The 27558-nt window shown below is 42.7% G+C and overlaps 1 protein-coding gene and 1 non-coding gene across 6 annotated transcripts; both read left to right on the top strand.

The window, feature by feature from the left end:
- Nucleotides 1-2721: 2721 nt before the first annotated feature.
- LOC106581121 (fucolectin-6) lies at nt 2722-27133 on the top strand. 5 transcript variants are annotated; one of them, XM_014162917.2, is made up of 7 exons: nt 2896-2951; nt 9092-9189; nt 9729-9805; nt 16964-17258; nt 17581-17735; nt 22501-22783; nt 23373-27133. In XM_014162917.2, exons 3-7 carry the CDS (start codon nt 9730-9732, stop codon nt 23542-23544), a joined length of 981 nt encoding a protein of 326 aa, XP_014018392.2. In that variant the 5' UTR covers nt 2896-2951; nt 9092-9189; nt 9729; the 3' UTR covers nt 23545-27133. The 5 variants fall into 5 exon arrangements, with proteins under 5 accessions (XP_014018370.2, XP_014018359.2, XP_014018381.2 ...); XM_014162895.2 differs by lacking the exon at nt 9092-9189 and having other exon boundaries at nt 2722-2951; XM_014162906.2 differs by lacking the exon at nt 9092-9189 and having other exon boundaries at nt 2772-2951; nt 9682-9805.
- On the top strand, nt 25824-25899 carry trnaa-agc (transfer RNA alanine (anticodon AGC)). Its single transcript has one exon. It is a non-coding gene; the product is annotated as a tRNA-Ala (tRNA).
- Nucleotides 27134-27558: the final 425 nt, after the last annotated feature.

Genomic DNA, 27558 nt, shown 5'->3' with positions numbered 1-27558 from the left:
GAGCATTTATTACCAAAATGTAATCTGGAGCACACACTGTTTTCTGGACGTGATAGATAACTTATATTCATTTTTTAAATTTAACTAGGCAAGTCAGTTAAGAACAAATTCATATTTACAATGACAGCCTACCGGGGAACTGTCACGGTTGTCGTTGGTTAAGGAGGACCAAAACGCAGCAGGTATATGTAAGCTCATCTTGAGGTTTATTAACTCCAAAATGAACACCAAAATAACAAAAGAGAGCGAGCGAGCGAACGAGCGAGCGAGCGAACGAACGAGCGAGCGAGCGAACGAACGAACGAACGAACGACAGTCTGGCAAGGCACAAGGCTAAACTCAGAACAATCTCCCACAATTAAACAGACAAACACACCCAACTAATATAGGACTTCCAATCAAAGGCAACACCACACAGCTGCCTTCAATTGGAAGTCCACCCCAATTAACCAAACATAGACATACAACTAACTAGATCAACATAGAAATACGTGAATTTCAAACAGTGCCCAAAAACCCCGGAATACTAAATCAAATGCCCTTACTACAAAAACACCACCCTGAACCACATAATACAAATACCCTCTGACATGTCCTGACCAAACTACAATACCAATTAACCCTTATACTGGCCAGGACGTGACAGGAACAGTGGGTTAACTGCCTTGTTCAGGGGCAGAACGACAGATTTTTAGCTTATCAACTAGGGGACTCAATCCAGCAACCTTTTGGTTACTGGCACAACGCTCTAACCACTAGGCTACCTGCCACCCTAAATTATATTGTAGGTGACATTCTCCAGACACTCTTAGAAAAAAAGGGTTCCAAAAGGGTTCTTCAGCTGTCCCCATAGGAGAACCCTTTTAAGTTCCTGGTAGAACCCTTTTGGGCTCCATGTGGAACAGGGTTTTACATGGAACCCAAAAGGGTTCTACATGGAACCCAAAAGGGTTCTACCTGGAACCAAAGATGGTTCTTCAAAGGGTTCTCCTATGGGGACAGCCAAAGAACCCTTTAAGGTTCTAGATAGCTCCTTTTCTTCTAAGAGTGTATGTGTAGGGAAAAATCCATGTTTAAATGTATTAACAGTTTAGAATTTTTATTTCACACTGTAAATATAGTTATATTGAGTACATTCATTTAGATCTGTTTTTTTGAAACTGTACTTACTGTAATGGCTCCTATCATTGTTCTGTATTGTATGTTAATGTGTTTGGAGAAGATAAAGTGTAACACAACACCTACGTTTCAGAAGCATTTATTGGTTTCACATAGAATGCAATTATCAAAGATATTTAGATTGGAATACTATGGCCTAACCCTATGTTTTTCAATTCTCAAAACCAAGACATTTAGCTAAGTCACCTGCGCACGCACGCACACAAGCATGCACACACGCACATACTGTATAGACATTCACTTGGTCATGTATAAGAGTGTGGATTGTAATTGTACCAGGACCATAAGTAAACGTTGAAGTAATTTTATAATAAGACACTTTTAGTCTACTTTTATCTAATTGAATGTAGTCATCAACTGCAGTAAAATATCTGATGTGGAATAAGTATACAAGCAATATGTTGCCTGCTTTTGTACATGCTCTTGAGATTCTATAAGTAGCAAAGTATACAACCACTGTCATAAGCATCGTAAGAGACAGACCAAGGCGCAGCGGGTATAGTGCTCATCTTCTTTCTTTATTTAGAGAGAACACTCAAACAAAATAAACAAATGACGAAACAGTTCCGTAAGGCACACAGGCTATACAGAAAACAACCACCCACAAACCCAAAGGAAAAAAGGGCTGCCTAAGTATGGCTTCCAATCAGAGACAACGAAAGACACCTGCCTCTGATTGGAAACCATACTCGGCCACACAGAAAATGAACATAGAAAATGAAAACTAGAACAAATCCCCTCTAAACAAACCAACCCCAAAACACACAAAAACAACACCCCCTGCCACGCCCTGACCATACTACAATGACAAATGACCCCTTCTACTGGTCAGGACGTGACACTACTCTGTAACACGTTACACATGTGTAGATGTTTCCTGTTATTCCCTTCAAAATCACGATATCCTGATCATTCAGTTATACTGTCTGTATTTCGCCATAAGTTGGAATCATGTTTTAGTTCTTTATCTCAATGATTATGTCACAGGGTGGAAAAGTGAGTTGAGCAGGCAGAGCGAAAAAGTATATTTTTAACATGTATTTTCATACGTCATGGTTTACAGTCGTCACTGTAGGCCAATAGGCAGGTTGCAACAAGGATCCACCAAAAGCAAATGTTTCACACAAAAATAAATAAACCCACATATTTACTCATAGCAAACAACAAAGTCCCCTTGAGTATAAAGTCCTCCAATACCTGCCAGCAGCTCTCCCACATGGTGTCCTGGGACAGCCAGGGCCGTTCTTGTAGTCTTCTAGTTCTTGTAGTCTGCTTTTGTCTAGTTCCCTCTATGGTCCTGGGACATCATTCAGGACCAGATAAGGATGATTTTAGGACGTTCTCAGGACATTCAGTGTATCAGTTGTCAGGATGTCTATAATGGTCCCAAAGAAACGTCAATAGGATGTTGTAACGGATCCTGTCCGTCAGTGGTTAGATTCCAGCATTTTACAAAAGTATCTTGTGTTCCCTCCATGAATGCCCGTTCTTGATACAAGCAGCCCGGTTGATGATTAACCTGAGCTGATTGACACCTGTCTTATCGCACTGATGTAGGGCTGGAAGTCAAACTATGGCACAGTAGTGCAGTTGACTAGTTATCATGGTATGGTAAATTGTTTGGAGGATGTCCTTGGAGACGAGGGGGCTGGGCAGGGTCATTGACTTTGTGACTGGTGTATAAATGAATCAGTCAGATTTAGTTGTCTACAGAGCTTTTACCTACATCAACATCAACATCAACAGTGACCTTATTTTTGTTGAGTGTGAAGGTAAGAGGATATTACAATCTAATACTATTTGGAATTGTCTTCTATTACGTTATATTTTCTACCTTACACAACCACACATTAACTGTTGATTTACATAACAGTTATGGAATAATAATAATGTCATAATTCAGCAGTGGGTTGAATTCAGATGGGCGTGATGTTCCCATAATCCAATCCTTTACTTAAATGCATGCTGATGTGTTTGCAAGGAGGCTGTGATTGCAAAGAGACAGTATTTTATACTGAAAGACTTGTATTCTATTTAAAAAAGTAGCAAGGTTACGAAAAGAGAGAATAGTGCTAAGAGTAATGCAGCACCTCTCATTGTTCTCTCCGCTAATACTATACTCTCTTGAATTACATTCTTAATTAAGTAGAAATTGTGCAGAAATGTAAAAGACTGTTATAATAAAATAAGTGCCCTTTAAAGTTTACATGGAAAATTCAATATATGAATAAAGTATTTCTAAACAGCCAAAAATCAGCATTTTGACATGTCCCTTTTCTGACGAAGATTTTTACCTGAAAATGTCGCAGTTTTCACCATCATTGTAAAGCCCTCGTTACTTTGTTGCTTTGACAATGTCATTTCCGAAGATTATTATTAATTTCACGAGATTAGTGATTCATTTACGTTTGACTCTCATTTTCAAGGTCAACCCTGTTAAAACTTCTTTGGGATAGGTGGGACATTAGCGTCCCATCTGGCCAACAGCCGGTGAAATTGCAGAGCGCAAAATTCAAATTAAATTACTATAAATATTCAACTTTCATGAAATCACAAGTGCAATACATCAAAATACAGCTTAACTTGTTGTTAATCCAGCCAAGGTGTCAGATTTCAAAAAGGCTTTACGGCAAAAGCAAACCATGCGATTATCTGAGGACAGCGTCAAGCACACAAATGCATAACAAATCATTTTCAACCAGGAAGTTGCGACACGAAAGTCAGAAATAGCAATATAATATATGCCTTACCTTACAAGATCTTCTTCTGTTGGCACTCCAAAATGTCCCAGTTACATTACAAATGATCCTTTTGTTCGATAAATTCCTTCTTTATGTCCATAAAAACTCAGTTTTGCTGGCGCGCTTCAGTCAATAATCCACTCGGTTTCCTTCCTTCAAAATGCATACAAAATGAATCCCAAACGTTACCAATAAACTTATCCAAACAAGTCAATCAACGATTATAATCAATCCTTAGGTACCCTAATACGCAAATAAACAATACAATTTAAGACAGAAAATCGTTATTGTCTTTACCGGAGATAAACCAAAAGAATGTGCTCTCTCGACCATACGCTTGGAAACACTACATTCAAAATGGGAGCCACTAGAAAAACTACAACTTCTCCCTCATTTTTACAAAAACCAGCCTGAAACTCTTTCTAAAGACTATTGACATCTAGTGGAAGCACTAGGAACTGCAATCGGGGACGATTTCGCCCTATTATGAAAGTGCCAGGCATTGAAATCAGTGGTATGCTGATTTATTTTTTATTTTTTATGGTTTATCCTCGGGGTTTCGCCTGCCAATTCAGTTCTGTTATACTCACAGACATTATTTTAACAGTTTTAGAAACTTTAGAGTGTTTTCTATCCAAATCTACCAATTATATGGGCCTAGGTGGCAGGCAGTTTACTTTGGACACGCTTTTCATCCGGACGTCAAAATACCGCCCCCTATCCCAAAGAAGTTTTAAGGGAACTGAACTTTCAAATCAAATCACATCAAATTTTATTAGTCACATGCGCCGAATACAACAGGTAGACCTTACAGTGAAACACTTACTTACGAGCCCCTAACCGACAGAGCAGTTAAAAAAATACGGATAAGAATAAGAGATAAAAGTAACAAGTAATTAAAGAGGTGCAGTAAAAAATAACAATATATACAGGGGGGTGCCGGTACAGAGTCAATGTGCGGGGCACCGGTTAGTTGAGGTACTATGTACATGTAGGTAGAGTTAATAAAAAAAATGACTATGCATAGATGACAACAGAGAGTGGCAATGGTGTGGAGAGGGAACGGGGGGCTATGTGAATAGTCTGGGTAGCCATTTGACTAGATATTCAGGAGTCTTATGGCTTGGGGGTAGAAGGTGTTTAGAAGCCTCTTGGACCTAGACTTGGTGCTGCGGTACCGCTTGCCATGTGGTAGCAGAGAGAACAGTCTATGACTAGGGTGGCTGGAGTCTTTGACAATTTTCAGGGCCTTCCTCTGACACTGCCTGGTATAGAGGTCCTGGATGGCAGGAAGCTTGGCCCCAGTGATGTACTGGGCCGTTCTCATTACCCTCTGAAGTGCCTTGCGGTCGGAGGCCGAGCAGTTGCCATACCAGGCAGTGATGCAACCAGTCAGGATGCTCTCGATGGTGCAGCTATAGAACCTCTGAGGACCCATGCCAAATCTTTTCAGTCTCCTGAGGGGGAATAGGTTCTGTCATGCCCGCTTCACGACTGTCATGGTGTGCTTGAATCATGTTAGTTTGTTGGTGATGTGGACACCAAGGAACTTGAGGCTCTCAACCTGCTCCACTGCAGCCCCGTTGATGTGAATGGGGAAGTGCTCGGTCCTCTTTTTCCTGAAGTCCACAATCATCTCCTTTGTCTTGATCATGTTGAGGGAGAGGTTGTTTTCCTGGCACCACACGGCCAGGTCTCTGACCTCCTCCCTATAGGCTGTCTCATTGTTGTCGGTGATTAGGCCTACCACTGTTGTGTCATCGGCAAATTTAATGATAGTGTTGGTGTCATGCCTGGCCGTGCAGTCATGAGTGAACAGGGAGTACAGGAGGGGACTGAGCACGCACCACTGAGGGGCCCCTGTGTTGAGGATCAGCGTGGTGGATGTGTTGTTACCTACCCTTGCCACCTGGGGGTGGAACGTCAGGAAGTCCAGGATCCAGTTGTAATGGAAGGTGTTTAGTCTCAAGGTTCTTAGCTTATTGATGAGCTTTGAGGGCACTATGGTGTTGAACGTTGAGCTGTAGTCAATGAATAGCATTCTCAAGGAGGTGTTCCTTTTGTCCAGGTGGGAAAGGGCAGTGTGGCGTGCAATTGAGACTGCATCATCTGTGGATCTGTTAGGGCGGTACCCAAATTGGAGTGGGTCTAGGGTTTCTGGGATGATGGTGTTGATGTGAGCCATGACCAGCCTTTCAAAGCACTTCATGGCTACAGACGTGAGTGCTACGGGTCGGAACGCCATTTGGGCAGGTTATCTTAACCTCTCTAGGGTCGGCGGGACGAAATCGTCCCACCTACTCAACAGCCAGTTGAATCCCGTGGCGCGTTATTCAAATACCTTAGAAATGCTATTACTTCAATTTCTCAAACATATGACTATTTTACACCATTTTAAAGACAAGACTCCCGTTAATCTAACCACACTGTCCGATTTCAAAAAGGCTTTACAACGAAAGCAAAACATTAGATTATGTCAGCAGAGTACCCAGCCAGAAATAATCAGACACCCATTTTTCAAGCTAGCATATAATGTTACATAAACCCAAACCACAGCTAAATGCAGCACTAACCTTTGATGATCTTCATCAGATGACAACCCTAGGACATTATGTTATACAATACATGCATGTTTTGTTCAATCAAGTTCATATTTATATCAAAAACCAGCTTTTTACATTAGCATGTGACGTTCAGAACTAGCATACCCCCCGCAAACTTCCGGTGAATTTACTAAATTACTCACGATAAACGTTCACAAAAAACATAACAATTATTTTAAGAATTATAGATACAGAACTCCTCTATGCACTCGCTATGTCCGATTTTAAAATAGCTTTTCGGTGAAAGCACATTTTGCAATATTCTCAGTAGATAGCCCGGCATCACAAGGCTAGCTATTTAGACACCCACCAAGATTAGCACTCACTAAAATCAGATTTACTATAAGAAAAATGTTATTACCTTTGCTGTCGTCGTCAGAATGCACTCCCAGGACTTCTACTTCAATAACAAATGTTGGTTTGGTTCAAAATAATCCATAGTTATATCCAAATATCCTCTGTTTTGTTCGTGCGTTCAAGACACTATCCGAATGGTAAAGAAGGGTGACGCGCACGACGCATTTCGTGACAAAAAAATTCTAAATATTCCATTACCGTACTTCGAAGCATGTCAACCACTGTTTAAAATCAATTTGTATGCCATTTTTCTCGTAAAAAAGCGATAATATTCCGACCGGGAAAGCGTGTTTACGTTCAAAGACGAAAGAAAATAAAACATGGGGTCGACTCGTGCACGCGCCTCAGCCCATTGTCCTCTGATAGAGCACTTGCCAAAAGCGCTAATGTTTTTCAGCCAGTGGCTGGAATTACATCATTCAGCTTTTTCCCGCCTTCTGAGAGCCTATGGGAGCCGTAGGAAGTGACACGTTACAGCAAAGATCCTCAGTCTTCAATAAACAGAGTCAAGAAGCTCAAGGAATGGTCAGAGAGGGCACTTCCTGTACAGAATCTTCTCAGGTTTTTGCCTGCCATATGAGTTCTGTTATACTCACAGACACCATTCAAACAGTTTTAGAAACTTTAGGGTCTTTTCTATCCAAAGCCAATAATTATATGCATATTCTAGTTTCTGGGCAGTAGTAATAACCAGATTAAATCGGTACGTTTTTTTATCCGGCCGTGTAAATACTGCCCCCTAATCCCAACAGGTTAGTGTTCTTGGGCACAGACACTATGGTGGTCTGCTTAAAACATGTTGGTATTACAGACTCGGACAGGGAGAGGTTGAAAATGTCAGTGAAGACACTTGCAAGTTGGTCAGCACATGCTCGCAGTACACGTCCTGGTATTCCGTCTGGCCCTGCAGCCTTGTGAATGTTGACCTGTCTAAAGGTGTTATTCACATTGGCTGCGGAGAGCATGATCACACAGTCTTCCTGTACAGATGGTGCTCTCATGCATGTTTCAGTGTTATTTGCCTCAAAGCGAGCATAGAAGTAGTTTAGCTCATCCGGTAGGCTCGTGTCACTGGGCAGCTTTCGGCTGTGCTTCCCTTTGTAGTCTGTAATGGTTTGCAGGCCCTACCACATCCGACGAGCGTCAGAGCCGGGGTAGTAGGACTCGATCTTAGTCCTGTATTGATGCTTTGCCTGTTTGATGGTTCGTTGGTGGGCATAGCGGGATTTCTTATAAGCTTCCGGGTTAGACACGAGCCTCCCGCTCCTTGAAAGCGGCAGCTCTAGCCTTCAGCTCAGTGCAGATGCTGCCTGTAATCCATGGTTTCTGGTTGGGGTATGTACGTACGGTCACTGTGGGGACGACTTCATCGATGCACTTATTGATGAAGCCAATGACAGATGTGGTGTACTCCTCAATGCCATTGGAGGAATCCCGGGAACATATTCCAGTCTGTGCTAGCAAAACAGTCCTGTATTTTAGCATCTGCTTCATCTGACCACTTTTTTATTGATCTAGTCACTGGTGCTTCCTGCTTTGATTTTTGCTTGAAAGCAGGAATCAGAAGGATAGAATTATGGTCAGATTTGCCAAATGGAGGGTGAGGGAGCTTTGTATGCATCTCTGTGTGTGGAGTATAGGTGGTCCAGAGTTATTTTCCCTCTGGTTGCACATTTAACATGTTGATAGAATTAGGTAAAACGGATTTAAGTTCCCCTACATTAAAGTCCCCGGCTACTGGGAGCGCCGCCTCTGGGTGAGCGTTTTCTTGTTTACTTATGGTGGAATACAGCTCATTCAATGCTATCTTAGTGCCAGCCTCTGACTGTGGTGGTATGTAAACAGCTACAAAGAATATAGATGAGAACTCTCTCGGCAGGTTATGTGGTCTGCAGCTTATCATGAGAAACTCTACCTCAGGCGAGCAATGGCTCAAGACTTCCTTAGATATCGTGCACCAGCTGTTGTTTACAGAAATACACAGACCGCCACCCCTTGTCGTTCAGCCACGACTCCATGAAGCATAAGATGTTACAGGTTTTAATGTCCCGTTGGTAGTTTAATCTTCCCAATACCTCGTCCATTTTATTGTCCAAAGATTGCATGTTCGCGAGCAGAATTGAGGGGAGTGGGGGTTTATTCGATCGCCTCCTACTCCTCAGAAGTCAGCCCACCCTCCGGCCTCTCTTTCTCTGCCTCCTCTTCACGCAGATCACGGGGCTCGGGGCCTGTTCCCAAGGGAGCCGTATATCCTCCACCTCGGGCTTGTCATAGTCATGAAAGAAGAAAAATGATTCTGCTAGTCAGTGGTGAGTAATCGCACTACTGATGTCTAGAAGATATTTTCGGTCATAAGAGACGGTAGCGGGAACGTTATGTACAAAAATAGTAAAAAAAAAAAAGACAAACAATGCAGATAGACAAACAAAAAAACACAATCAGTTGGGGGCACGAAAACATCTGCCTTCTGTTCCGGCGCCATTTCGTATTAATATGGTGATTACTTTTTTATTAATAAAAACATGGTGGAAAACTGAGTGGGTTGAGCATAACACATCAGCCCTGTTACACATCTTTATGACAGAGTGTTAAAATGAGTTTAAATGAACAGTAAAAAAATGTTAAATGACACTACCCAAAATGGACTCTCTTGGTGTTTATCGTTCTTCTTATGAAGTGATTACAACAATATTTGAAATGTTTTTCTATGTTCATGTGAGCTAAATTGATAAAAAAAATATCAATTGTGATTGAATTGCAGCCTACAGATTGTTTCAGTGTTCGTGTCAATGTTTCTGTAGACTGGTTCCTATCAGACCCGTTGACTTGCTCTGGGCTTTTCCTGCAGGATGATGAGATCAACCATGATGTTCCTCTTGTTGACTCTCCTGGGACTGGCATGCTCTATTGGCCCGACCGTCCCAAGTAATCACATCTTTAATTCCGTTTCCTCCTTTTAACTCAGAGCATTTAGTCTCAGAGCAGTATTCTGTACATAAATCTGAGACACTCCATTTAGTATGACATGTTATGTTTGGTATAGTTGCATAAGACACAGTTATGTATCGCAAAAACAAAAGTAGGGTGGTTTGTTGTGGTGGATGGATGGATGATGGGTGTATAACGCGAACGCCTAGCGAGCCAAAGCTTGCGTGTTCGAATCTCTTAATGGACCACTCTAGCATTTTAGCTAATTAGCAACTTTTCAACTTACTACTTTTTAGCAACTTTGCATATACTTGGCACGTTAGCTAACCCTTCTCCAAACCCTAACCTTTTAGCTAACCCATCACGTAACCCTAACCTTAACCCTTTAACCTAACTCCTAAACTTTACCCTTAACCCTAAACCCTAGCCTAGCTAACGTTAGTGAGCTAGCTAATGTTAGCCACCTAGCTAGAATTTGTAATGTATCATATTTTTAGCAAATTCGTAACATATCATACATTTATCAAATTTGTAACATATAATACATTTAGGGAATTTGTAATGTATTGTATGTTTTGCAAATTCGTAACATATCATATGAAATTGTCACGGTTGTCGTCGGTGAAGGAGGACCAAAACGCAGCAGGTAAGTGCAGGCTCATCTTGACGTTTATTTATTTTCAAAATGAATACCAAAATAACAAACCACTAGAACGAACGAAGAACAACAAACAGTCTGGCAAAGCATAAGGCTCAACACAGAACAATCACCCCCAAATAACAAACACAAACACACCCTAATATATGGGACTCTCAATCAAAGGCAGATAGACAACACCTGCCTTCAACTGAGAGTCCCAACCCCAATTAACCAAACATAGAAACAGACATACTAGACTAAACATAGAATACCTGAAAACCAAACAGTGCCCAAAAACCCCGGAATACTTAAACCAAATGCCCCTTCAACAAAACACACCACCCCGAACCACATAAAACGAATACCCTCTGCCACGTCCTGACCAAACTACAATACTAATTAACCTTTATACTGGCCAGGACGTGACAGTACCCCCCCCTTAAAGGTGCTAACCCCGGAAGCACCTTAAAAAAAAACTAAAAAACAACCCAAACAACAAAACCAAAATTCCCCTCTACTAAAGGGAGGGAAGGGAGGGTGGCTGCCGTCAACGACGGCACTGTGCTACACCCCCCCCTCCCCAACCCACCTATATCTGGAGGTGGCTCTGGTTCCGGCCGTTCCAGGCTGTCGGGCCACTCTGGCGTCGCCGGGGGGCAGTCGGGCCAGTCTGGCAGTTCGGGACAGTCTGGGCAGTCTGGCAGTTCGGGACAGTCTGGGCAGTCTGGCAGTTCGGGACAGTCTGGGCAGTCTGGCAGTTCGGGACAGTCTGGGCAGTCTGGCAGTTCAGGACAGTCTGGGCAGTCTGGCCACTCCGGCAGTTCAGGGCAGTCTGGCCACTCCGGCAGTTCAGGGCAGTCTGGCCACTCCGGCAGTTCAGGGCAGTCTGGCCACTCCGGCAGTTCAGGGCAGTCTGGCCACTCCGGCAGTTCAGGGCAGTCTGGCCACTCCGGCAGTTCAGCGCAGTCTGGCCACTCCGGCAGTTCAGCGCAGTCTGGCCACTCCGGCAGTTCAGCGCAGTCTGGCCACTCCGGCGACTGTCGACTGGCGGGCAGCTCCGACGACTGTTGACTGGCGGGCAGCTCTGACGACTGTTGACTGGCGGGCAGCTCCGACGACTGTTGACTGGCGGGCAGCTCCGACGACTGCTGACTGGCGGGCAGCTCCGACGACTGTTGACTGGCGGGCAGCTCCGACGACTGTTGACTGGCGGGCAGCTCCGACGACTGTTGACTAGCGGGCAGCTCTGATGACGACTGTTGACTGGCGGGCAGCTCTGATGACGACTGTTGACTGGCGGGCAGCTCTGATGACGACTGTTGACTGGCGGGCAGCTCTGATGACGACTGTTGACTGGCGGGCAGCTCTGTTGACTGTTGACTGGTGAGGCTGGGTTTACGCACTTGAAGCCTGGTGTGTGGTGCTGGTACTGGGCTTACCAGATTTTGAACACGCACCTCCAGGCTAGTGCGGGGAGCGGGAACAGGACGAGTCGGACTGGGTTGACGCACTTCCGGGTTCGCACGAGAGACAGGAGCTGGAAACCCAGGGCTATGGAGGCGCACAGTCGGTCTTGATCTTACCTCCTGCACAACCCGTCTTGGCTGGATGGAACTAGTAGCCCTGTACGAGCGGGGTGCTCGTACAGGGCAGACTGGGCTGTGCAGGGGCCTGATGGTAGCCGTGCGTAGAGCGGGAGTTGGGTAGCCTGGTCCTCGGAGGCGTACCGGCGACCAGATGCGCTGCGCAGGCATCCTCCTACCAGGCTGGATGCCCGCTCTAGCACGGCACCTGCGAGGGGCTGGAATAGCGCGCACCGGACTGTGCGTGCGTATGGGTGAGATAGTGCGCTCCTCAGCGAAACATGGCGCTCTCCACCCCATACGCTCCTCCATATAACCACGGGTAGCTGGCTTCCGGCTCTTCCTATGCCTAGCCAAACTACCCGTGTGCCCCCCCCAAAAAAAATCTTGGGGGTGCCTCTCGTGCTTCACCCTCAGCGCGTCCATGGCCTCGTACCTCCGCCTCTCTGCCTTGGCTGCCTCAATTTCCCACTGCGGGCGGCGATAATCCCCAGCCTGGTGCCAAGGTCCGGCCCCGTCCAGCACTTTCTCCCAGGTCCACTTCTCCCGCCAGTCCAACTCGAAATTCCTCTGCTCCTTCCTCTGCTGCTTGGTCCTGGAATGGTGGGTGATTCTGTCACGGTTGTCGTCGGTGAAGGAGGACCAAAACGCAGCAGGTAAGTGCAGGCTCATCTTGACGTTTATTTATTTTCAAAATGAATACCAAAATAACAAACCACTAGAACGAACGAACGAACAACAACAACAACAACAACAACAACAACAACAACAACAACAACAACAACAACAACAACAACAACAACAACAACAACAAACAGTCTGGCAAAGCATAAGGCTCAACACAGAACAATCACCCCCAAATAACAAACACAAACACACCCTAATATATGGGACTCTCAATCAAAGGCAGATAGACAACACCTGCCTTCAACTGAGAGTCCCAACCCCAATTAACCAAACATAGAAACAGACATACTAGACTAAACATAGAATACCTGAAAACCAAACAGTGCCCAAAAACCCTGGAATACTTAAACCAAATGCCCCTTCAACAAAACACACTACCCCGAACCACATAAAACGAATACCCTCTGCCACGTCCTGACCAAACTACAATACTAATTAACCTTTATACTGGCCAGGACGTGACAGAAATGTGTGATGGACATACGAAACGTACGAAACATAACATATCATACTAAACAAATTGTCACAAATTTACATACAGAATATAACAAAATGGTCTGAGACTAGGTTGAGATATAATGCCCTTTAGATTAGCAGGGCTAGGTCTCTTACTATGAAAAGTGAGGTTATATTATATCTCAATGAATTTATGACATCAACTGGCAGATTTACAGTGCCTTCAGAAAGTATTCAGACCCCTTGACTTTTTCCACATTTTGTTACGTTACAGCCTCATTCTAAAACGTATTAAATATATCTACACACAATACCCTATAATGACAAAGTAAAAACATGTTTTTAGACATTTGTGCCAATGTATTAAACTTAAAAAATTGAAATATTACTATTACATAAGTATTCAGACCCTTTACTCAGTACTTTGTTGAAGCACGTTTGGCATCGATTACAGCCTCAAATCTTCTTGGATATGACGCTACAGTACAAGTTTGGCGCACCTACAGTATATTTGGGAAGTTTCTCCCATTCTTCTCTGCAGATCCTCAAGCTCTGTCAGGTTGAATGTGGAGCGTCGCTGCACATCGATTTTCAGGTATCTCCAGACATGTTCAATCGGGTTCAAGTCCGGGCTCTGGCTGGGTCAGTCAAGGACATTCAGAGACTTGTCCCGAAGCCACTCCTGTGCTGTCTTGGCTGTGTGCTTAGGGTCCTTGTCCTGCTGGAAGGTGAACCTTCTCCCCAGTCTGAGGGCCTGGGCACGCTGGAGCAGGTTTTCATCAATGATCTCTCTGTACTTTGCTCCGTTCATCTTTCCCTCGATCCGGACTGTTCTCCAGTCCCTGCCTCTGAAAAACATCCTCGCAGCGTGATGCTGCCACCACCATGCGTCACCTTAGGGATGATATTTGCCAGGTGATGAGCTGTGCCTGGTTTACTCCAGACGTTCAGTCTTGGTTTCATCAGACCAGCGAATCTTGTTTCTCATGGTCTGAGAGTCCTTTAGTTGCCTTTTGGCAAACTCCAAGCGGGTTGTCATGTGCCTTTTACTGAGGAGTGGCTTCTGTCTGGCCACTCAACCATAAAGGCCTGATAGTTGGAGTGCTACAGAGATGGTTGTCTTTCTGGAAGTTTCTCCCGTCTCCACAGAGGAATTCTGGAGCTCTGTCAGAGTGACCATCAGGTTCTTGGTCCACTCCCTGACCAAGGCCCTTCTCACATGATTGCTCAGTTTGGCTGGGCGGCCAGCTCTAGGAAGAGTCTTGGTGGTTCCAAACTTCTTCCACTTAAGAATGATGGCCATTGTGTTCTTGGGGCCCTTGGATGTTTTGGGACCCTTCTCCAGATCTGCGCCTCGACGCATTCCTGTCTCAGATCTCTACGGACAATTCCTTCAACCTCATGACTTGGTTTTTGCTCTGACATGCACTGTCAACTATACAGACAGGTGTGTACCTTTCTAAATCATGTCCAATCAATTGAATTTACCACAGGTGGACTCCAATCAAGTTGAAGAAACATCTCAAGGATGATCAATGGAAAAAGGATACACCTGAGCTCAATTTCAAGTCTCATAGCAAAGGGATTTCTGTTTTTTAAACAGAAATCTGGTTTCGCTTTGTCATTATGGGGTATTGTGTGTAGATTGATGATGAAAATGTTTAATTGTATACATTTTTGTCTGTAACGTAACAAAATGTGGAAAAAGTGAAGGGGTCTGAATACTTTCCGAATGCACTGTATGTACTAGGATCATAGTCCGGGGCCTTACCGTCAGAAGGTGCTGAAAGCGTTACAGAGCCGATTAAAGCGTCAAATTTAATAGAGATGCTCATTGGGATGTATTAATTGTCCCCCACGATGAAATCGGAAAGGGGACTGTGGATCGGTGTCCTTCTGTCTATCCATCTGTCCTTATCTCAGAGACATTGGGCCGATTTTCACGAAACTTTGGTGAATGATGCGTCATGCCATAGAGATCATTGGCCCAAGGAGGGAGATATATTCATTGAGAGCGAAACGAGGGGGATAAATGGGACCAAAATCATTCTTCTGCAGCAGGTGGCGTTTTTTCTTTGGCACATGAAATGGAGTACAGGGAGTTGATTAGCTAAAGATACTAGTATGAAGGCTAACGGCCTTCCATTTTTGAAGACATTTATTTTCAGAGGGGCCACTTGAGTATCTGGTCAATATAATGGATCATCTGTGGTCAAATCAAATCAAATCAAAAATCAAATCAAATTTATTTATATAGCCCTTCGTACATCAGCTGATATCTCAAAGTGCTGTACAGAAACCCAGCCTAAAACCCCAAACAGCAAGCAATGCATTGGTCACACAAGATAAATTTAATTTGTTTGTCACACGCGATATCTCAATTGGTTCAATTTGCACTGCATCCCTTGTGGGGGAAGACATGTTTACTGTTGCCTTGTTGATATTAGAAGTTACTCTGCTTTCATTGTCAAAACTCCTGAAAGACGCTCAGTTGTTGGAGTCCACATGCTCTTCTTTTAATACGCAGAAGGCAGGTATTTAACCTTCCAGTTCTGGAACATTGTTCTTGAATTTGAAAGACTGCACACAGAACTAGAGATTTTGGTCTTTATGTTGAAAATTAAGATGCCTTGGCACCCTGGTTCTTTGCACTGGACAGAATAAACTACGCTAGGTGGATTCCTATTCACATCCGAGACATTAAAGCTACCAGCTAACATCAGAGAAAAATTCTCAGACTTCTGGGTCCTGCCAAAAACACCATAAAAAGTTATAATGCATGCCACTTGACCAAGCCCATGAACAAAACCATTAGCTGGTTAAAAGGAACAGGGGGAGACATTGGTCTAACAGACATGGATGGTAGCAGGACCTGAGCCATTTTAAAACAAAATCTTCATCACAAGCAAAGTTCAGCTGTGCAACACAAGCATGGGTATTCAATTCCTAGATACATGTCCAGACCTTCTGGTTTTGGATAAGCACTAATTATAGCATTTTATACTACTACAATTGCTCAGAGAAAAAGTAATGTTTTTTTCTCTCAAAGGTAGGGGTCAAAATGATTGACAACCCTAAAGATTCTTAGAAATAAAGTAGTCAAAAGTAAAAAATGTGGTCCTACATTCCTAGCACAGAAAGACTACATCAAGCTTGTAACAATACAAACTTGTTGGATGCATTTGCAGTTTGTTTTGGTTGTGTTTGAGATTATTTTGTGGCCAATAGAAATTAATTGGTAAATCCATTGTGTCATTTTAGAGTCTCTCTGCAAATGAGAATTGAATATGTTTCTAAACACTTCTACATTCATGTGGATGCTACCATTTTGGTCACATATGCTCCTAAATATTTTGCTTTGCGACCTGCCATTTTATTTTGCATTCTGCGCCTAGGAAAATAATCACCCAGATAAAAACTGTGATTATTAGGCTTCACTGTACCGTTGTTTTCAAGTGACCTGGAGATAAAAATGAGCACAAATTCATTACTGTCATGGTTGAACCATTACTACAGTGAAAACGGATTGTTTCTAGCACAAACAGATAAAAAGATATGACTCATATTACCGAGCATACTGTCGGGCATTTGTTTACACCTTGTTCAGTCAATTAACCACATTAGCTAGTTAGCTAACAATCTGGCTACTGAATTAACAGTATATCCAAACATTAGTTTTTTTTCGCTAAAGCCCCGGACTATCAGCAGATTAGAACACATGTTTATTCTGTTTTGACTGCATCTTTAAATTGCTCCTCCATACTCACTCAATGATATGTTTCCCTGCAGGAAATGTTGCCTTGCGTGGAAAAGCTACACAGTCAGACCTCATCGAGAACACATGGCACGGTTGGAGTCATGCCTCCAATGCCATTGATGGGAACCGCGATTCACATTTTCATCATGGGTCCTGCACTGCCACTGATGAATCCACTAGCCCCTGGTGGAGAGTGGACCTGCTTGATACCTACATAGTCACCTCCATCACCGTCACCAACAGAGGGGATGCTGTTCCTGAGAGGCTTAACGGGGCTGAGATACGAATAGGAAATTCTTTAGTGGACAATGGCATTCATAACCCTCTGTGAGTCAAGATACTGTGGTTTTTGAAATTGTATTTACAATGTGTTGCTGTTTATGTCCATGAAGAACTCAATTAGAGTGACCAGAATATAAATAGTGGACATACTGTACATAAAAACCCATGCAGGCAGGACAGATAAAATCAAGCAATGCTGGTGAAAAGATTCAACTCCACTTACAGGTTACCACCAGAACACAGGCACAGTTGTAGATATCAGCATATCAACTCCTGTGCCATGTTTATTTAGTTTAAATAAAGTTATATAGTTCGTGAGGCACTATTTTACAGTAATGAGATCAGTAAAACCCATTTCTCTCTCCAGGGCTAAAACAATTTCCTCCGTTCCAGCCGGCAGTTCTCTCACCCTGGCCTTTGACCCAGGCTTCAAAGGGCGTTATGTGACTGTGGTTCTACCAGGAGAGAAAAGACTTCTGACACTCTGTGAAGTGGAGGTTTATGGCTACCTTGCCCCAACCGGTCAGAACTTATATTCATATATTTTATATATACTGTACCAACAGTGGTGGTTCTAGCTTGTATGGATCCCTGGGCGAACCTCCCCTTCAGCACCCCTTAACTGTCATTTTTATTCAGACATTTGGAACAACACAAATAAATAATCATAACATTTAAAACTATATAAATATAAAAAGATACATACAAAAATAAGACTCAATAATATCAAAAAGAAGCAACAAAGACAAATATAAACAAATTGTAGTGTATAACTACATTTTTTTTTAAAGAGAATCGAATTATTACACTATTACCCTATTGCTAACAAACAACACACAAATAAAACTAAATTGCACAAATCCTATATCACACAAATACACAAATAGAATAACACACTTATAAAGAAGAGAACCTGATTATACCACTATTGCTCTTCAAACAAGAAACACACAAACTAAATTGCAGAACTGCCTTCTAAACCCTGACCTTCCTTGCCTTCCTTGATGCAAAGTCATTAATTACATCCTCATAAGAAATCTGCCCAGCAATTGCATGGTTAATACTGATGACAGCAAGGCCACTAAGGCATTCTTGTGACATGGTGGACCTCAGGTAGGATTTGATGAGCTTCAGCTTTGAAAAGATCCTCTCTGCTTCAGCTACGGTCACTGGAAGAGTAAGACAAATTCTGAGAGCTGTCCACAAATTTGGTTACATTTATACACGCTCCCTTTCGTGTATAAATATCAGCAGCTCAAGCAGGGTCATGGTCTTCGACGGCAAGTCAGGCAAGTTCTTCAGTTCCTGTGCAAGCTCTCTGCCATCCAAGTCTGAGTGTTCTTTATAGTGCAGTGTCTAAAGGGCCTCACATTACTAAGGGCCTCACATTACTATGTTAACTCCTCATTTGAGAGACTTTGGAAGGTTGACAGCACTCCAAACTTCTCTCCCACATTTTCTAATGTGGAAAATCTTTCCTGAAGGACTGAGGTTCCAGCATCAACGACGACATTGAAAAATGTCACCTCCATCTTCTTCTGGGCATCACTCAAATGCTCATCAAATGATTTGTATGAAAAGTGCCGCTTTGTGGACCTCAGACTTTTTGTTGTAGAACGGCCTCTACATTCAAACATTCAAAGCATCAGCTTTCTCACATGTTGGATCTGGCTCCAGATGTCATACCACACCACCGTACAGATGCTGAAGCATTATGATCCCACCTCCTCTGACAAGGACTGGGCCTCAATCTTTATCACAGGGTCTTTGGTTTGATCCCTCACCTAAATCAGTGCTTCTCTCACCGCTGCTGCCTGATACCTCAGTGGCTCGACACGTATGATAACAATAGCCTAGTATATTCAATATGCTATAAACTATTGTTTTTTAACAGTTTCACTCAATTCATTCTAATAAACTTAATAATTATGACACACCCCTCACTATTGTCATTGGTTGCATTAATTGCACTGTTTGTCTACATAACCTGGTTCAAGCATTCATGACATTACTCTGAAGAAGGCACAGTGATGCCGAAACGTTGGTGATTTACCCAATAAATTACTGGGAGTTTATACAGTATATAGAGTGTGTGACTCTCTTTATTATTTTTAGAGCTTATAGTTAATTCGCCGTTAGTCAGCTCCTCTACATATAATAATTTCTCTGGGTGTGCACCAGCTCATGACACACCTAATCATTCCAGGGTTTTTCTTTATTTTTACTGTTTTCTACAGTGTAGAATAATAGAGAAGACATCAAAACTTTGAAATAACATATGGAATCATGTAGTAACCAAAAAAGTATTAAACAAAAATAGATTTTATATTTGAGATTCTTCAAAGTAGCAACTGTTTGCCTTGATGACATCTTTGCACACTCTTGGCATTCTCTCAACCAGCTTCATGAGGTAGTCACCAGGTGTGCCTTGTTAAAGTTATTTTGTGGAATTTCTTTCCTTCTTAATGCGTTTGAGCCAATCAGTTGTGTTGTGACAAGGTAGGGGTGGTATACAGAAGATAGCCCTATTTGGTTAAGTACCAAGTCCATATTATGGCAAGAACAGCTCAAATAAGTAAAGAGAAATGACAGTCCATCATTACTTTAAGACATGAAGGTCAGTCAATACGGAAAATGTCAAGAACTTTGAAAGTTTTTTCAAGGGGAGTCGCAAAAACCATCAAGCGCTATTATGAAACTGGCTCTCATGAGGACCGCCACAGGAAAGGAAGACCCAGAGTTACCTCTGTTGCAGAGGATAAGTTCATTATTGTTACCAGCCTCAGAAATTGCAGCCCAAATAAATGTTTCACAGAGTTCAAGTAACAGACACATCTCAACATCAAGTGTTCAGAGGAGACAGTGAATCAGGCCTTCATGGTGGAATTGCTGCAAAGAAACCACTACTAAAGGACACCAATAAGAAGAAGAGACTTGCTTGGGCCAAGAAAGACGAGCAATGGACATTAGACCGGTGGAAATCTGTCCTTTGGTCTGATGAGTACAAATTTGAGATTTTTGCTTCCAACCACTGTGTCTTTGTGAGACGCAGAGTAGGTGAATGCATGATCTCTGCATGTGTAGTTCCCACCGTGAAGCATGGAGGAGGAGGTGTGATTGTGTGGGGGTGCTTTTCTGGTGACACTGTTATGATTTATTTAGAATTCAAGGCACACTTAACCAGCATGGCTACTACAGTATTCTGCAGCGATACGCCATCCCATCTGGTTTGCTCTTGTGGGACTATCATTTGTTTTTCAACAGGACAATGACCCAAAACACACCTCCAGGCTGTGTAAGGGCTATTTGGCCAAGAAGGAGAGTGATGGAGTGCTGCATGAGATGACCTGGCCTCCACAATCACCCGACCTAGACCCAATTGAGATGGTTTGAGAAGAGTTGGACCACTTAGTGAAGGAAAAGCAGGTATCAAGTGCTCAGCACATGTGGGAACTCCTTCAAGACTGGTGGAAAATAATTCCAGGTGACTACATCATGAAGCTGGTTGAGAGAATGCAAAGCTGTCATCAAAATATATTTTGATTTGTGTCACGTTCGTCATAGGAAGGAGACCAGTCGCTGGAGACTCCGGACTGCAGACCGTCCCTGGAGGCTCCGGACTGCGGGTCGTCGCCGGAGGCTCTGGACTGCGGGCCGTTGCCGGAGGCTCCGGACTGGGAACCGTCGCCTAGAGGCTCCGGACTGGGAACCGTCGCCGGAAGCTCCGGACTGGGAACTGTCGCCGGAATCTCCGGACTGGGAACTGTCGCCGGAATCTCCGGACTGGGAACTGTCGCCGGAAGCTCTGGACTGGGAACTGTCGCCGGAAGCTCTTGAATGGGAAGGCGCATTGGAGGCCTGATGCGTGGGGCCGGCGCAGGTGGCGCCAGACTGACAACACGCACCTCAGGGCAAGTGCGGAGAGCGGGCACAGGATGCACTGGACTGGGCAGGCGCACTGGAGGCCTAGTGCATGGAGCCGGGACAGGTAGCACCAGACTGTTGACACGTACTTCAGGGCGAGCGCGATGAGCAGGCACAGGACGTACTGGACTTGGGAGGCGCTCTGGAGGCTTGATGCGTGGGAGCTGGCACAACCCGTCCTGACGAACTGGGCTGTGAATGCGCACTGGCGACACAGTGCGTAGAGCTGGCGCAGGATATCCTGGACCAAGGAGGCGTACTGGAGACCAGGAGCGCTGAGCCGGCACAACCCGTCCTGGCTGAATGCTCACTTTAGCCCAGGAAATGCGAGGCGCAGGCACAGTGCGCACCGGGCTATGAATACGCACTGGAGATACAGTGCGCATCATCGCATAACACGATGCCTGACTGGTCACACGCTCCCCACGGTAAGCACGAGGAGTTGGCTCAGGTCTAAACCCTGACACCGACAATCTCTCCGTGTGCCCCCCCCCGTGCTAATTCCTCGTATCGTCGCCGTTACTCTTTTGCTGCCTCCATCTCCTCCCTTGGACAGCGATATTCCCCAATCTGCATCCAGGGCCCCTCGCCGTCCAGGATCTCCTCCCATGTCCACTCCTGGCCACGCTGCTTGGTCCTTTGGTGGTGGGAGATTCTGTCACATTCGTCGTAAGAAGGAGACCAAAGCGCAGCGTGGGTATCGTTCCACATCCTTTAATTTTTATGTGAAACTTTGCAAAACAAACAATAAACTACAAACAAAACACAAACCGTGACGACAGCGGTGCAACATGCACTAACTCAAAATAATCTCCCACAAACACAGCTGGGAAAAACAACTACTTAAATATGATGCCCAATTAGAGACAATGATGACCAGCTGCCTCTAATTGGGGATCATACAAAAATCCTAACATTGAAAAAAGAAACTATAACCAAAACATAGAACTAAATAAACTAGATCCCCCCCCAGTCACGCCTGACCTACTCTACCATAGGAAATAAGAGTTCTCTATGGTCAGGACGTCACAATTTGTTTAACACTTTTTTGGTTACTACATGATTCCATATGTGTTATTTCATAGTTTGATGTCTTTACTATTATTCTACAATGTAGAAAATAGTAAAATAAAGAAAAACCCTGGAATGAGTAGGTGTGTCCAAACCTTTGACTAGTAGTGTATAAATATATGTAGTTATAGATTATGAACAGTGTGTTATAAGTACAACTTTTGTTATATTCTCAGTAATCATAGTCTTAACATTAATCTCTATGATTACAGTGCATGAATATGCTTACACAAGTTCCAACAATTGATTGATAAGATGATAGTTATTGTGCATTATGCTCTATTTTGTCCAGGAGATAATGTGGCTCTATATGGAAAGGCCACCCAGTCGTCATTGTATGAGTTTGGCATTCCAGGCAATGCTATAGATGGGAATCGCAACGCTATTTGGATAGGAGGGTCCTGCACCCACACTCTAGAGGACATCAACGCCTGGTGGAGGGTGGACCTTCTGAAGACCTACAAAGTGTTCTCCATCATCATCACCAACACAGTCGACAGTGTACCCAGCAGACTCAATGGAGCTGAGATTTGCATTGGAGATTCCCTGAAAGACAACGGCATCAATAATCCTAGGTGAATTACTGTAGGAGAGTTGAGGTCCTTTTTATACGTTTTAAAGATTAGTTGAAGCAAAAAACAATGGAAAACCAACCTAACCTATCAGAAGGCAAGGTGGAGCTATAACCATATTAGTACATTTATCCTGCCTACTTTACTTACCGGATACCTTAAAGGGGTAATCTGCGTTTGGTACATCCATTTTTGGACTTTTAAATTAATGATTTTATACCAATTGATTCTTGAAGTATGTAGCTCATAAATACCTCATGAACTTAGTTCAACACTCATCAGAACCCAAAATATAAACTTGTTTTACTCCAATATTTGTAAACAATGTAGATTTAAATAAACACTGCATAGTCTCAAAACATTGTTAAAACTATCATTTTGATATCATGGTTGGTCAGTCCTTGCATCCATAGGAATTTGAAAGAGATTACATTAATCCAGCCTCATCCCTCAGCTTTTTACCAAAACAATGGCGGGGTGTCCGCTTTTTTATTGTTTGAACTGCAGATGGCCGGCTAGAGATAGTGGCTAGATATCAATTTGAAATTGATCAGAAGTTGCTTTAGTAGTTTGTTTCTGTTTTGTCCTACAGGTGTGCTGTGATCTCCTCTATCCCAGGTGGCAATTCAAGCACTTTCCAGTGTAACGGCATGGAGGGTCGATATGTCATCGTGGTCATTCCAGGGAAGAAGGAGTATCTGACCTTGTGTGAGGTGGAGGTGTACGGGTCACCCCTGGATGGGACCGGGCCTACATGTAACTAAATCAGATCATTATCTCTTAACAGCACCCTGCAATGTTTTGTGGGCTGTATTACTAAAACAATTCAACGTTTTAGTATACTATCACTGTTCTGGAAGTTCTTCTTGCACACTGTTTTTGGATGTTTGGGTATAAATTGGCTAACAGTTTTTGTAACACTTTTTAAGAATAACTTTCATTAATTATTATGTAGCCTAATTATTGGTTAGACAGTTATCATTCATACCTTGAAATGAATGTAATGCTGTAATAATAATGCTATTATGTTTGAATTAATGGTCCCGCTTTAAATTACGTTCAGATTATAAAGGCTTCATAAAGCCTTAATAATGCCTTCATAAGCAGTACATACATGTTTACAAAGCATCTATAACCATATGTCATGCTTTATAAAGGGTTCATAAATGTGGCATAACTGTGTGACATAATCACCTATATCAAATGTGATATAACCCACTAAGTCAAATATGATATAAACATGTGCTTTATAAAGGGTGCCGTGCTGAAGGATGGCAAAAGCTCTAAAGTGTTGTCATCTTAGTACACATAATACCTAATCTCGTTCCCAGACACTTCCGCCCAAATGCTCAGAAGGTCTGATGGAGCAATGCATCAAACTTGGCCTTCATTTGTCAGGGTTAGGTTTCAAATCACATTTTAACAAGATAAAGTGTGGAAATGGGCAGGGTTTAGCCAAAATTATTACTTTTTGACTCTGTTAAGTAGTGACGATGACAAATACTTTACTCAGTAAGGTCACTGCTCTAGAATTCTATGGCCACTCCCACTAAGGCCAATTTTGAATGGTTGATATCCGAGGCTTCAATGTGATGTGTGAGCAATAGCCTGGGAACAACATTACACCAAAAAACACTTACCTTGATGAAAGTCCCCAACCTAAAGAAATTGAAAGTGTCTTTCTTCTGGAACTAAGTTACATGTTCCTCAGTACACAAACATGCAAACAACAATAACGAGCCATACCGCACAGTGCTGGGCCCTGTCAAGTCTTTGACACATTCACCCACTACCCTGCTGAAAGATCAGCCACAAAATATCTGCACCATTGTAACATGTTGTAATCGAGCCCTGGTCTCCAGCATGGGAACAGAAGAGGAATACCTGGTGCAGTAGTCTCAGGTTGGACTACTCCAAATCATCTTGGTTCTGACACATAAACGCAAGCTTTGCAGGTCCATCAACCCATTTAATACCTCTCACACCCTACAGTAACCTGTGGATCATGAGAGAACCTTCATAAATCAGCAGAACGTTAATAACCTATTTATTAACACTTCATGTAGTGTCCAGTAATACTTAGTTTGAAATGAGACACCTTCGCATGACGCTGTACTTCATTTAAAGTCAGTCTACTTTGGTCATTTATGACACATACATAAATGCCTTATATCATATGACGCTGAACTTACTATAAGGTCAGACGCCTTTGGTCATTCATAACACATGCATAATGGCTTAATGATGTTAACACAACTGTATTAACACTTAGGGAATTGGCATTAAAAGATAAAACAAGTAAACATTAAAGAAATGTTTAAACCATACAGTACATTGATTTTTATTTGTACATTTTTAAAACAATACAAATACATGACATTTCAAGAAGTCCAGCAATGCCATTACATTGAACATTACACAGGGATGTGAATAGTGTAGCTTGTCCCTGAGCTGGCAGAAGAATGGTTCTTGCCTCCCTTCTTGCTGGAGGTACTGGGTGCTGGTTCCAACCTTAAATGAACAACAAAGTTAGCAGGTCTGTTAGGAAAGGTCGTTTGTCACACCATCTGGATAAGGGCATTTCTGTGCTGCACAAGAAACTCGAAACGGGAATATGGGAAACTCCATTAAATTCGTATTATTACAACAAAGCTATGAGACATGTCTGTATCTAGGTGATATGTATTTAGCTGAGCCTGTTAGCTAACAACATTTTGTCTAGCTAGTAATTGCTGTGAAGTCACCGACATTATTTGAAATAATGATTGAGGCGGCTACAGTATGTAATCTAACTCAACACTTAACTACTACAAACACATTTCAATGACAGTAAATAAAGGTTAACTTACTTGTTTTGGATTTGGGAACTCATCACATCATCAGCGTCTCATCAGCAACACTAAAAAAGTACTTCTCTGTCACGGAATTTTGGAAATGTTCCAAATAAAGTCCCCCACGTAATAGTAGAAAAGTCTCAAAAACCATTCATGATATATGAAAAATAATTGTCTAAACATTAAACATTGATTTTTAAGTGACATTTGCATTACATTTAGCTCAGTTGGTAGAGCATGGTGTTAGCAACGCCAGGGTTGTGGGTTCGATTCCCACGGGGGGCCAGCACAGGAAAAAAAAAAAATGTATGAAATGTATGCATTCACTACTGTAAGTCGCTCTGGATAAGAGCGTCTGCTAAATGACTAAAATGTAAATGTAAATGTGTTTAAAACATGTTCCAAGGTCAAATAAATGCTCCCAATGCAAATCACTATATATAGACTACATATTGGCTTAGAGCAGTAACTGTTCTGGGTGCAGCAGTACAAGTATTGCAGGGAATACTTAATAGGGTCTGTAGAATGTATGTATATATGGTGTCATTTCATGGGGCTCTAAATAATACGGAATGTGGCCAGCCTTTTACTCCACCCATTCCATTGGCGGCCGGATCACATCACATGTGTGCTTACTGCACTACAGAAAACCTGCTAACAAAACAACAGTGCAGAGCTTGCTCACTGAATTAAAGGTCAACTACACTTAAAAATATACGTTTCTTAGATTTTTCCCAGACCTCAAAAGTCAAACCCTGATGTGGTCTAAGAATTGTTGTGAACACAGAAAAATAAACGTAGTTTTTCTATTAAGAAAGTGTGAAAAAACTGGGGGAAACCAGAAAGAATGGGGAAAATCTGAAACCTGGAAAAACAAAACCAAGAAAATGGAATTTGTGGAAAAAAAAGAAGTAGGCAACAACAAGAAAAAAAAAAATGATTGTAAAAGGCCCTACCAACGTTTTTTGCTTTGCATGACTCCACTTTAGAGCCTGTGTTCTCCTGCAGCATAGCATTTTGGTGGAAGTTGAAGTCAAGTCCAATATTGACTATGCCCCTAAGAGGGAAAGAGGTTTGGGCCATTCTAGAAATGTTTTCGTGAAATATAATATATAACATTTTGCAGACACTTTTAGAGTGGTCCTGGGAATCGAACCCAATATCCTGCCATTGCAATGCTCTACCAAGATGTATGACAGGGTTATAAATGCTTTGTGAAGCCACAATTTAATATGATTTATAAGCTCTTTATTAAGCGGTGCTCATGCCACCCTTTATAAAGCCCAGGTTTGTATCATATTTGACATAGTGGGTTTTGACCTTAGACATTGGTGGTTATGGCAAACAGTTATGCTACATTTATGAACCCTTTATTAAGCATGGCATACGGTTCTAGATGATGTGTAACACATTTATGTAGTGTTTATGAAGGCTTTATGAAGGTTTTAGAAAGCCTTTATAAACTGCACGTCATTTAAAGCGGGACCAAATTAATTAATAAACTGAAATCTGGAATGTTTCCATTGTGTATTTGGTTGTTTGTGCTTGTAGTCTGTAAATAGGTCAATAATCGGGCAATATGCGCTCCTTCATCCTTTGAACAACAATCCTCCCTTTGCCACAGCCTGTTCCCTCTAAAGTTGGAACCCTATCTTCTATTAGGGCCTGAAGTTATGGTCAGGAGTACTGCAGATTATGTTATTGCATGCAGCTTTATTACTTACCGGCCTCCTATCATAGCACATGGTGAACAAGGTTTGAAGAACCATAAACATATGAAATTATTGGAGAGTCCATGCCCCCAACGAATTGAGTCTGTTTTGAGGGGCAAAGGGGGTGAAACTCATTATTGGGAAGGTGTTCCTAGTTTGTCCACTCAGCGTACATGTGGCCAGTGACCCATAACCCCGTGAGAGTACTTCTAGTAGACAAAACAGGTTAAAC

The sequence above is a fragment of the Salmo salar genome, chromosome ssa02 (assembly GCF_905237065.1).
Source record: "Salmo salar chromosome ssa02, Ssal_v3.1, whole genome shotgun sequence".
NCBI classification, from domain to species: Eukaryota; Metazoa; Chordata; class Actinopteri; order Salmoniformes; family Salmonidae; genus Salmo; species Salmo salar.
This window is presented reverse-complemented; position numbering and strand designations above follow the sequence as displayed.